The sequence below is a fragment of the Taeniopygia guttata genome, chromosome 7 (assembly GCF_048771995.1).
Source record: "Taeniopygia guttata chromosome 7, bTaeGut7.mat, whole genome shotgun sequence".
NCBI lineage: Eukaryota > Metazoa > Chordata > Aves > Passeriformes > Estrildidae > Taeniopygia > Taeniopygia guttata.
The window spans coordinates 16964047-16976881 of NC_133032.1; the positions used below are offsets into that span (position 1 = coordinate 16964047).

At 36.5% G+C, this 12835-nt stretch overlaps 1 protein-coding gene across 4 annotated transcripts in view; it reads right to left on the minus strand.

Moving 5' to 3' along the window:
- The window catches only part of OLA1 (Obg like ATPase 1), a 127159-nt gene that overhangs the window by 43518 nt on the left and 70806 nt on the right, over positions 1-12835 (minus strand). For all 4 annotated transcript variants that reach the window (XM_072932262.1, XM_072932261.1, XM_002198957.6 and 1 more), the window contains one exon: positions 5599-5774. In XM_072932262.1, the coding sequence (XP_072788363.1) occupies positions 5599-5774 (176 nt within the window). The remainder of the gene's footprint in view (positions 1-5598; positions 5775-12835) is intronic.

A 12835-nucleotide genomic window follows, 5' to 3' on the forward strand; every position in this document is an offset into this window, starting at 1 on the left:
AATTTCCTCTAAATACCACATTAAGCACAGTAAATGGTCCACTCAAGATTTTAGGCATAATTATATGCATTAAGAATATAAATATTTTCTCGATTCCCTATGATTTAAGTTAGCAATTGTAAAAGCCATCAGCAGAGAGTATGTCAACAGTGTATGTCAACTGCTCCTTTCTCTCCCTCTCCTGTGGGAACAAACTGGCCTCTCAAACTCTCCTCACACAAGAAGACCAAAGAAACTGGCAAAAAAATTTATACAATTCATCACTGTATTTATCTTCAACTTGAAATGAAAGAAAGGTGAACATTCCCAACTGACATAATCAGTTAGAGGAAATAAGAGTTCATCCATCCGTGAGAACTCTGGCAAGTGCTTGCAGCAAGAGGTCAGCAAATTCTGCCTGGCACATCCCATTCATCAGAATATTGCAGGAAGGAAAGCTTTTCATCCAGTCTATATTGGTAATAAGAACAAACTGAATCCACCAGCTCTTTGCTGCATGTGAAGTATCTCCCATACCATATTGGTGATTTTCACAACAACAAAACAAAAGAACATCTTTCAAACAGTTACTATATTCTTAGGACAGGACCAGGACATTCAATGTAAGGGAGAAGAATGGAAGGGATTAAAGCTACTTAAACCACCACTTCATAGTACATATATGCTGACAAATACAATGACCACAGGAAGAGAATAAGTATTCATTACTAGGTCATTGCCCATCACAGTAACAAAACAAAGCTTGATGCCTTTAAACTAAATATGCACTAGATGGTTCTGGTACCATTACACTAAAAAGGAGTCTCTAACTGCTCTTTTCATAACTGCAACTGCTTTTCCTGTTAACAAATGTGCTTGATTTGATTAACTAATTTTATTTTTTAAATGACAGACTTTGTAATGGAGATCTGTGAAAGCATCCCATTCAACCAAACACTGGAAATTCAAATTCAGTGAATGCTGATCCTCACCTACTGTAGAAGCCACCTTTCAAAAGCAAATTGGAAGTTCAAATGCTGCACATTGATTCTGACCTAATGATTGTGTCTTCATATCACATATTCGTCAATAATCTGCATCAACTCAATTATAAACAATACTCTTGTAGTCAGATGTGTAGATCTTAATACTGTTAACATAAGAATTCTTGTGAGCTGGAATTCAAGATTTTGGGCACCAACAAAGGGCTCAAGGAATAGCTATATATTGCAGAGCCATCAATTTCTAAGGACTAGAACAGAATCAGGTTGGAAGGACATTGGAAGATAATCCTGAAATAATCTTCACTTCACTGTATTAGATGGTATTAACTTAACAGACTTGTCTCCAGGGCTGAAAAATCCCACCAATTAAAAAATATTTTTTAAAATTAATTGTATCATTTGTAAATGCTGATTTATAAAGTCATACATATTTGAATTTTACCTTGAAATCCCCAGCTATCCAAAAGGACAGATCAATAATAACCTAATAATAAAGTTTAACTCAATACCTATCTCATGTCTCTTCATATACCAGCACCATATTTTAAAATATAAATACCAGCACCATATTTTAAAATATAAAATCAAAAGTACTCTGACTGCTTTCTGAAATTATATTTGCACTGTTTTAATACATGCAAATAACAGGAGTATTTTTATTTTATAATATCTCTTTAGAAGGTTATAGCCAAAATAATATTTAAAGGTATATCAAATCTGAAAGACTAGTACCCTTAGTAATAGCAGACAGTCACTTCTGAGAAGGCAGTGGGATCACTTGCAAAACAGACAATACCTGTGTAAAGGAAGCTATTCCAAGCTCATGTCAACATTTCATGTTGGTGATCTTGGACCATATTGTGCCACCAATTTTTAAGCAGAACTTGAAAAATATTTCATTGATAGCTCTTTAACAACAGCCAGCTATTTTGCTGACAGGGGATTGAGAAATCAGTTCTCTGAGAGATAGGACAAACAGTTAACACTACTCAACTGCCAAGCCAGGTCACTGCACAAAGGTGAATTTACCACCTGTAGGCAATGTGGGCTTAGACAGAGGAAAAATGATTATTAACAAGCTATAACACCATGAAAAAGGCAGGTAAGCAAATAAAAATCTCAGATTTAAGTACTGTTGAGTGATATGCACTCAACAGTACTTAATTTTTTATTTTTTTCCTCCTAAACTTTTTGGAGATTTCAGACAACAAGTTACAATCGTGGTGGCTTATTGATAAAGCAAATCTTCTAAAGCAGACAATTCATATCTATAAAATGAGACAAATTACATCTATAACTCTCAACCAGTTGAACTTCTTGAGACATCTTCATCTTGAATTGTTCCAAAAGGAATGGGGGAAAGAAAACAACAAAAAAAAGAGACACTAAAATTTTAACACTGTGCTTAAAAACAAAACCAAAACAATCTATAAATACCAAGTTTTTCCTCCTAGTTTTCCTGGAAGGAAAAATGACTGGGAACACTCAGTGCACAGACAAGAGCTGCTTGTTCCATGTCTCTGCTACAGAAGAAGAATATTGCTAAGAACAGAATATTAGCAATGGCTGTGTATTATACTGGAAAATAATTTTAAAAGGCTAATCCTGAGCAGTTCTCTCCCAGTCCTGTCCCATCCTCTATTTTTTTGAAGATACCCTGTCTGGAAAAAAAGTATTAATTTCAGGCCATACTGTCTCTCGTTTTTGGGGTTTTTTTTTTGTTTTGGTTTTTGGTTTTGGGTTTGGTTTTTTTTTTTGTGCCCTGGGAAATGCAAGCCTTGACCAGTACCTGCAAGCTGCATGGAAACATTCCTAACTGTGCTGAACAGGGAACCATCTCTGTGACAGACAAGCTAAATGCAGAATGCATTGGACTGGGGAAGTGCAGAGTGCAGACTGATCAAATAGCCAAAATATACTACTAGCATTGGGGTACCACTTTAGGAAGGAGGAATAATCTTTAACTGCTTTTTTCACTAATCTCACATGGTTTCCCTCCTAGATCTGTAAATCATTTACTGCATAGTCAGTCCTGCTATATTATACTATAGTATATTATATAGAACGCAACCACAGGCCTTCTGTGCAACACAAAACATGAAAGGAAAAGAGGCAAGGCAAATTTGGAGTGCCTCACAACCAGTAGTGACTGGAAATGCCCAAGAGTTGCTGTTATAGTCTTAAAGCTACACAAACCTGTTTCTAGAAGCTGCATAACTGGACCTAAGGATTGATTTACCAGGACAAGAAAGGAGCTTTCACAGGCCTTCACCATTAAAAAAGCCCATTTTACGAAGTCTAGTGTATATACATTACAATTCAAGCATACAAGACACAGGGAAGAGAGGCAAGAAGGTCCAAGATCAGCAAGATTCACAGGCATTATGCCCCTCAACAGTTCCTTGAAGAGATTCCCTAGTGACTATAGTTCCTCCGTGCAGCCTTTGTCTCAAGGGAAGCATTAATTTGTGCCTCCCCACTCTGTTCAGCCACCCCTTCCCAGGAAACAAAGGAATTTCATGCCTTTGAGACCTCTATTGTTGTTGACAAACTCAGCTGAGACTGGTCATGTGTAACAGCCATTATTGGGAACAGAACTGGCAGAGCAACATGACGTCAAGAACCTGATCTTTAATGTACATGCTCATAAAAACAGGATTAAGAAAACACAACAAATGACAGGAAGTGCATGTTACAAATACAAGGTGACAAAGTCATTTAGACAGGTGAACTACAGATGAAGTAGTAGTAAGGACACTGAAGAAAGAGGCAAAGAAATGGATGAGAAACTGAAGCTGGGTAAATTAAATTTTCTTTAATTAATTAAAATTGCATTTCTAGATGAGGTTTTTATTTAGTGTCTCCCTTAATTTTAGAATAATCTGACATTTTGTTTTCACAGACATACCAACTTCCTTGTGGTTAAAAAATGACTAAGAGAAATTCCTGTCATACAATCAGAACTGTACCTACCAACCATTAATTTACACAACCACTATTACAAATTCTATTTAAAACACACTTCAGTTGTGATTCTTTGTAATCACAAAAGTCCCAACTTCTTATTTCGCACATGAAGAACATACATTGTGATATAAAATCCTCAAAGCATCCACAGAGGTACACTCAAAAACTAGATAGGAATGTTCCATCACAAGGAGCTGAGCAAAGCTGTTTCCAAAGACAGCCACACAACAAAGTGAGTGAGAAGAGCTCGAGGCTGGGCAGAACAACATCACAGCATTCCTCATTTTCATCTTGTCATATCAACATGAAATTTAGCGTTAGGATGAACTTTGAATTCGCTATGAACAGGATTTTTGCTTGCCCCTTTCTTTAACATGAATTAAAAGGCGAAAGACTGTGTGGATGCTATTTGAAACTGTGGGCATAAACTGCACTGTTCGCCTAAGCATGTGAAACCTCTTGTAAAAGATAAAAATCACTGCCCACAAGTACCCAGGGCTGGGTTCACATGACAGACAAGACCTGAAACGAAGGTTCTTAAATGAAGGTTCTCTCTCTCTGGGCTTACATAAAGCCTTTAACTCTTCCAACAATAGCTATTTTTTCTGGTCTAGATGAATCAAGAAATAAAACAGTTTTCATGCCAGATGAAGACTAGTTCTTCAACAGAAGCTACCACGGAAGTGCTTTTTAACACTGCAACATGGAGCTGAGTATCTTGGAGAGGGATGTTCACTTTCAGCTCCTATCTGTTTGCAGACACTAGGCAGGGTCAACAAATTTCACTGCACTTCAATATTGGTAAATTAACCTGGCAGCACCAATATAACAATGTTTTTCTTTCTACTTGCTATCAAAAAACCCTTCTGAGAAAACAGTATTTTTTAAAATACTTGCTAGACATAAATAATCTATTTCCACACTGATAAACTGCTGTAATAATTAGAGAATGCATTTTATATACCACCTAAAATATTTATAGAATATTAATGATAAAGAAAAATGAATGACTACTGGGAAAGTGTAGGAGACTCAAAAGACAAGTGGCAGTAAAACAACAATTTGCAGAAAATATACTTTGAAGTTGATAATTATTATACATTAATAATTTACAAAGAAACATCACTATTATCCTGTGATAATTGAGCTCATTTAAGCAGCCTTCCACAACAACATTCTAAAATTATTTTCAACTAGCAGTCTTCATTTAACATGCACTAAAAGACACAAAGTGCAATCACACCAAAAAAATCCATTCACTTGCTGGCTACAGGAATACTAATAGCAACATCATAGTAGAACTTAACAGTAGAAATAAGTCAGAAGTAACTCTGAATTACAACTTAAACATTGATGTAAGTTAGACAAAGCATTGGCAAGTCTCATACAAAGCTGAGTCAGCAAGAAAATAACAGCAAAATTTCAAAAGTTACAATTAGCTACATCTACGAAATCTTACACTGACAGCACAGCCAGTCATTCTAGTATTTTTTTCAGCTCATAATAATAATTACTTTAAAATACATATAAAAATAATAGTAGTGTTTTGTATTACACACGTGGGATCAATAAGAAAACCCAACAATACAAATATTTCAGTTCAATGCTGAGAGGACTTAATGATTTACTTTAAATGTCATATACTTACATATTCAGGTTTTAATTTCTTGTCTCCTCCTCTTACAGCTACTTTTTCAAGCTTATCTATGCTCTGCATGATCAGCTCCTCATCCTTAAGTCTAAGTTCTTCATGTATAATTTCGATGTCACGAACAGGATCTACACTTCCTTCAACATGAGTGATATCATCATCTTCAAATGCTCCTAAAACAAAAGAAAACTTAAATTACCTATTAAGCTAAAAAGACAAGAAATTTATATTTAGAACATACTATAATGAGTCAAAAATGTTTGAAATTGAAAAGCCACATGGTCATCCTGCCCATGTACAAATGTCCTGTGCAATGTTTTATATCATACTGGTTTAGTATGTTAATTTACGTATCAACTCCAGGATCCAAAGCTCCCTCTCTGTATATACAAAGCACTTTGCCATTTCAGGACAGGACTTACTGAGAATTTAAGAGTTTCTCCTACAAAGGAATAGGCTGGAGCAGTTTCCTGAAAATAGCTGGTGTGTTTAGCAATATCTAACCTAGAAGTAGCAAACAGGGTAGCTAAAATGAACATTGTGGAACATTTTAATACACACAATAATGATTACAAGAATCATGGAGAGAAAACCTTTCAAATCACCTTGGCAGACCTCACTGGCTGCCCAATTTTACACATTAAGAAATGAAGAAGTTCTAGACAAAGAATTCTGAAGTTCTGAATGACTCTTAGTGTTTCCAAGGGAAACAGGGCTTAGAAAAAAAGGCCTGAAATCATCTGGCAGACCTTGTCCCTGTTTCAATCTACTTTATCACTGTGGTTCTGACGGTGATTAGATAATGAACCACTCAGACACACAATTTACACAGCAGCTAATTTCATCGGCCTGATTTGAGGGTATGGTTTTTAGGGGGCCATCAAAGAAGCAGATGAAGGTGCATTTGTCATATATGAGTGACAACCATTCACAGGATCTGAACAAAATGGTGCTGGCCCTTATTAGAAACACATGCTATTATCACATATTTAAAGTGCAGTTGAAGCCATAATTTCAAATTGCCAACTGGAAACATAAGGTTAAAACAACCAGATATTACTGACGCATGTGTGCTGACTTCATGCCCTTCTGATGACAATCTGGCAACATAATTCAACTAGGATTGAAATTATCAGATAAGCAGCATCACTTAAAAAAAACCCTGCTCCCCCCAAAAAATCAATACATCTTTTAAAAATGAAAATATTAACAGTTAAAAAGAGTTTATTACTTCTTTCTGGATCAATTTTCAGAGTATTTGCATGCCTAACCTGAAACATTAATGATATGCATGAGAAACCAACCATGAAAAGAATGTTACTTGAGCATTACCAAAATAAAAATCAACTGATTTCTTACACAGGAAAAAACCCAAGACATTTCTTGTACTTAAAAATACGGGAAACAGGGTAAACAACAAACAATTCCTGAACTGATGATATAGAAAGTTGTGGGGGTTCTTTGTCATCATGAACATCTTAAACTTCATCTTTTGTTTTAACTTACTGAAAACCAAGGTTTTAGCAACAAAGCTCATACATCAATGCACATGGAACACATGTTTAAAAGGTTGTTCATAGTCAAATACCAAAATCCTTTTTATATAAATTTATGAACAGTCTTTCAAATAGTGGTTACCAGAAGTTCCCTCCTCTCTCATTAACTGTTTCTCTCCAAAGCTGATCAGTGAACTCCCTGGGTACAAGCAGAATTACCTCAGTGACAGATCCTGAGGCTGGCTATGATGGGAGAACAGGCTGCTCTGATAAATGGAAACACTCTACACTAATCTACACCAGTGCCAGGCAATCAAGGAAGAGATACCATAGCCCTTGTCTTCCATAAATCCTTACCTGCACACCTGACCAAATGAGATATCAGCTGTTCAGATGAGCAAATACCAGAGAACAGATTAACTTGTTCTAAATTACAAGGAAAATATTGAATAAAAAGGGTAGAAGTAGGAAGATGCCACCGCAGAGACCAACAAAAAGTCTATTTGCCTCAGAATTCTCAACAGATATGTAGCATTCATTCAGCTAAATATTTGACTTTCTTTCTTGCATCAAGAAAAAAAGCCTCCATTACCATGTAAATAATACATTCTCACATCCTTCTGCATCTGGAGTCCATAGGTTTAAAAAGCAACAAAAATCCCCACACTGTTAAGTCAGGGGAAGAGCTGCATGACCATGAAGATCTTGCATTTAGAGCACAAAAATAAAAAGTAAAGTAAACAGCTTGTTTTGGTCTTAAGGAAGAATGAAGCTTTTCTGAAAAAGCAAGTGTAAGGTGAATTAGGAACAACAAAAACCAGTTTATATATTAGTTATATTTTTCTGTTTTCTTCAACAACAGCTTCTTCACATCTTCCCATTCCTTTTCCCAAAAAAAAAAAAAATATATTTATTCATCTAAACCAAATTAATTCAGTGTATTTCCATGCCTATAAAATTGACTCTAACTTCACCTTTGCTCTGTTCTCAGCCCACTAAAGCCTTTAACCCATGGACTGTTCAGTGTTCTGCCAGAGTTTTCTTCAAGTCTCCTCCTTCCATTATGCCTGGTTCAGCAGCCATCCTGCAGCTCATTCAGGCAACATGGTGACAAGAGATCTGTCTCTGGCACAGGCACTTGCTTGCTTGGGTAAAAAGCCCCTCTTACTGAGCTGATGATTTCCCACTGTAGGCAACAATTTAGCCTTCTTTCCTCCTCACTGGATTGCCTGACTCTTCTCATGGAATGAATGAACATGAGTTGTATATTCCATTAAAGGAATGGATTTAAATTTAAATTTCCAATTCTACATTTAGAGGAATCCCTGTTTAGACAGACACAGCCCATAAGAGTAGTAGCTTTATGATTTTTTTTATACACAAAAGACCAAACTGGCAGTAATGTCCACATCTTGGTACAAAATGAGAGATTCTTCAAGGCAACAGGCATTGAGCTTTTTTGGTAAATCTCTTGATCAAAGTTTCTCAGTGTCAACTTCAGTCATCAACCTAAACCAGACCACACTCTAACCAACAGCCTAGCTAGAGACACAACAGGGACAGTACCCCAGGGATGAGGGAGAATCAAGAAGAAGGGAAGGAAAAGGCTGAGTGACACCACTATGATGGAAGAGCCTCAATTTTTAACTTTGTCTCAAAATCCATGCGGGATGTAACTTGAGCAATCTATTATGCCAGCCTCCAGCCTACTCTGTAGTGATGGTCTGGTACAGATCACACCGAGCACTGCAGGGAATTCAATTCCAGTCTGCAGAGCTGCATGCAGACATAGCAAACCAGAACTGATGGTAACCTTATGAATTAGGCTTCAGGGAAGAGATGAGGGCCCTTGGCAAAAGTACAGCTGTGAGAAAATGGAGTTGTAAAACTGAGTTTATAAATAAGACACACAAGAAATTGTGCATATTATCTACAACTTTCAATTATGAAAATAAGAACTATAATCTCACCTGAAATAGATTGTTAACAGCATATTGCTATTTACTTTATCTTTCTGCCTTTGTGTGAAATCCCTCTGCCAAGACAGGCCTTTACTTCTCTTTTGTTAGGGAAGATGATATGATAGCCCCACCTTCCCTGCAGCACACATAGCAGCAAAACAGAAAACCCAAAGGCTTTATTTTAAAGTACAACAAATGGGGTACTAAGAACCCATCACTGTCCAATTAAAGATAAAGATAACACAATAGCTATACAAGGAACACGATGCACAAGGTAGACACAGCCATGAACACTGAGCAGCACCAGACTAGTAGCTGATATGATGCACTATGTAGAAAATCAGCCTGATGAAACTAAAAACTGCTGAATTGGAAGAAGTCGGGAAAATGGGAGGTGGGTCTTGAGATACAAGATGACAGCAAACAAATGAGAATTTTGTTTTTCTGAAGGAACGCCTAAGACTGTCTTGGGTATCAGGCAAAAAACCCCAAAATCAGTTAGTTTATGGACACTGAAGAAGAAAAATGAAAAACAAACATTGACAAAGAAATCCTCAGATTGGCTTGTCTGATACTGCTCCCTCATCACAACAGAATCTATGATAAAAATAATGGGGGAAAGGAAAAACAGACATTTGGTAGTCTTATTTTGATCTCAAGCTGAATATAGATTGAGAGAGTGTGGTAGAAAATTGAGGGAGCAAAAGTTCCCCAAAATTATACTAACGGCATCTAGGTGAGGAAGCAAAGGACTAGAATGGGATAGCTATAAAACAGCAGAGACTGCAAACATGGCCACATGTCAGAGGTAAAGCCCACACTGATGATGATGTGTGTTTAAATTTGGTGAACCTCAAACAAAACACTTCTCTCTTCTTCCTGACATAATGAGGCCTCAATTTCTGTAAACAGGAGGGAGGTTTACAAGGTTAGCAACTTGTTCACATAATATCCTCTGCAGTACATGCACACCTGCAGAACAGCGGCAGCTGAGCTCTCTGGTCTAGCATTCCAAGTTTTCATTAAGAAATCAATTTTTTTTCCAAGTAGTGCTAAAAAATTCCTCTGTAAAAAAAGCTGTTGTGATATTCTGGAATTTGAACAGAAACAAATTGATCTATTTCTTTTAAAATAATACTAATTTAAAAGTATATTTACAATTAACGTCTCCAAAACTAGTCACACCACTGTGTTCTCAAGACACTATGACCTATGGACAACTACCTTCTTCAATGAATGTAATGAAAATCCATTGTACTTCCCATGTCTTCACCACTGCATTTGCTTTTAAAACAAAAGGGGCCTCAGCATTTCTCAAACATTACCCCAAACCACACCACCTTCCTTTTGACTGCTTCCTTGAGTTATACTGCCTGTGCTCCAAAACTGCCCTCCTTCTACTGCAGGGAAAAATGGCATGCTACTGTAAGAGGAAAAAGGAATCAATCTGCCACATGCACAAAAAAATACATACGTAAAACTGACTTACTCAAGAATCTCCCCAAGGAAGCATGTGTTTGTCAACAGCTAAGCTAATCACACAGCAGTAACAGGAAGGTCAGCTGGGAGCCTCTAATTAGTAATTTCATTATTTAAAAAAATCATTGTAACTTCTCTGGCATCTCTCCCATATCTTAGCAGAGGTAAACTATAATTTTATCAGAAGTTTGTCAAAAAGAAATTGAACAGAAACCATGTTTTTTATTTTCATTATCCTATATATATAAGCCTTTTCTCAAATAATCTCCCATTAACATCCTGATGGATTTGCACTCTACCCTTAAAAAACCCTGTAACTTCCTTTAGTGTACAACAACAAAGATTACAGAGCTAAAAACATCAGGCTTACTGCAGGTAAATACTGCTGTGGTAAATTCCATTAAGGTCTTAGCAGCATCCAGATGCTGCTATTAAAACAAGACAAATATTTAGACAGGAAAAGGGTGAAGCATAATACTGGAGCAGGATTCATTTTTTTGCCAGCTAACCAGCTAAAAGCTGAAATTACTAGAAGGAGGCTGGAAATTATCACTGCCACACCCAGCTCCCTCTTCCGTCGCCCTTAGGTTCTAACTTGAAATATTCTTCAGTTCTGGGGAAGGGTTTATCTTTAGCTGAGCATCTGGGTTGTTTGAGTCCAAGTGTGGTGGGCCAAAAATAATTTTTAAATTGGCATTGAAGATATAATGCAGCCATAGCTAGTTCTGCACATTTCTTTCAAATTACTGACTTTAAAAAATGCAGAAAACAAAACAAATGAATGGAGAAGATGTGCAACTTGACTCTGTTTTTCTCCTGTGGAAGTGCAAGAACTGTCAATTTGTAAGGTCTTGATGGCAACCAGGACACACAATCTAGATTTACTCTTGACAAGCAAAAATAAGAGCACATAAATATGTATACAGGACAGCCATAACGAATGGTATCATCTAATGGCATGCACATTTCTTCCCATTTCTTTCAAAAATCAGCTTCAAAATCCCTTTGACAAAATTTACCTCTCAGCCTCCAGAAATTTTTGCATTGCTTATGTTATACCTGTCAAGATCTGATGACTGTATGTTATGTATTCATCTGAACAGAACCACTACACTTAGTTACAGGCTATCATCAACCAATTCATTCTCTTGCTAAAATCAAGTCATCCAATTACTCCTTGACTAATCAAGGCTGTTTTGGCTTTTTCTTTTTTCAAAAGGTACTCAACAGCATAAACAGTTCACTTACAAGAAATGGAAAGGGGCTAATCAGCAGAATTATTGTTTTGCTGCCACAATTTGCAGTATTTAAATGTAGTTGCTGATTGGACTGAAAGTTTTATGATATAGCATATAAAACTAGTTCGACATAAAAACGAAGAAGCTGCCTATAGCCTAAACCTTATTGTTTCTATCTGCTCCAAGCTGCCACTGAGATGCTAAAATCCAAATCAAAATAATACTCCTAAACTTACCTTATTCTGCTCCTAATTGCAATTATGGAAATTAATTATTTTCAAGATTAATTTCTCTTTTATATACCAGTCGCTTCATTTCTCTAATTATCCTTACCCTTAAAGTAAAATGTAACCAAACATTTGGCTAACACTAAGCCTCACATAATGGCATTCTGGTATCTTGCATTCATTTACTAAAGGTAAGCAGTGTATTGGTACATGTTATGCTGCAATTAAGTGGGATATTTACTACTTGATCAGAATCTGAACTGCATCACAAGCTGAAACTCCCATTGGTATTTAGGGTAATGACCAGCATTTTTTGACAATAAACTATAAGGGAATGTTTAATAACACCACCACAAACCAGACCTAGAGAATAATTGGTACTTGCACTTCCTCTCCCACATACGTTCAATGACTGCCATCAAAAAGAGCTGCTCGGCACAGACAGGCACGTCACATCACGATACACACACACCCTGTTATAAGCCCTGACATAAATGAACAGTAATATCTATCTGGCCACTTACTGGTGGGAATGGGGGAGAGAACAAAACTAGCTAAAATACAGTAACTTGAGTGTGGAGCTAAAGTAGGGTATTTCTTTGAGCTACAAAAAAACACGACTAGAAGTGTAAAAAAAAATTATTAATAATATCTATACTTAGACTGGCTTGACATGCTATCATCAGTGTTCCAAAGATTTAAACAGTAAAAGATACTGCTATTTCTGACTGAGGTACAGGTATATTTAACATTACAGAATGTACTAAACTTTGATGACAGTACATTTTACTATCCATATTTATTATTAGAAGAAGAAAATAATACCACCAGAA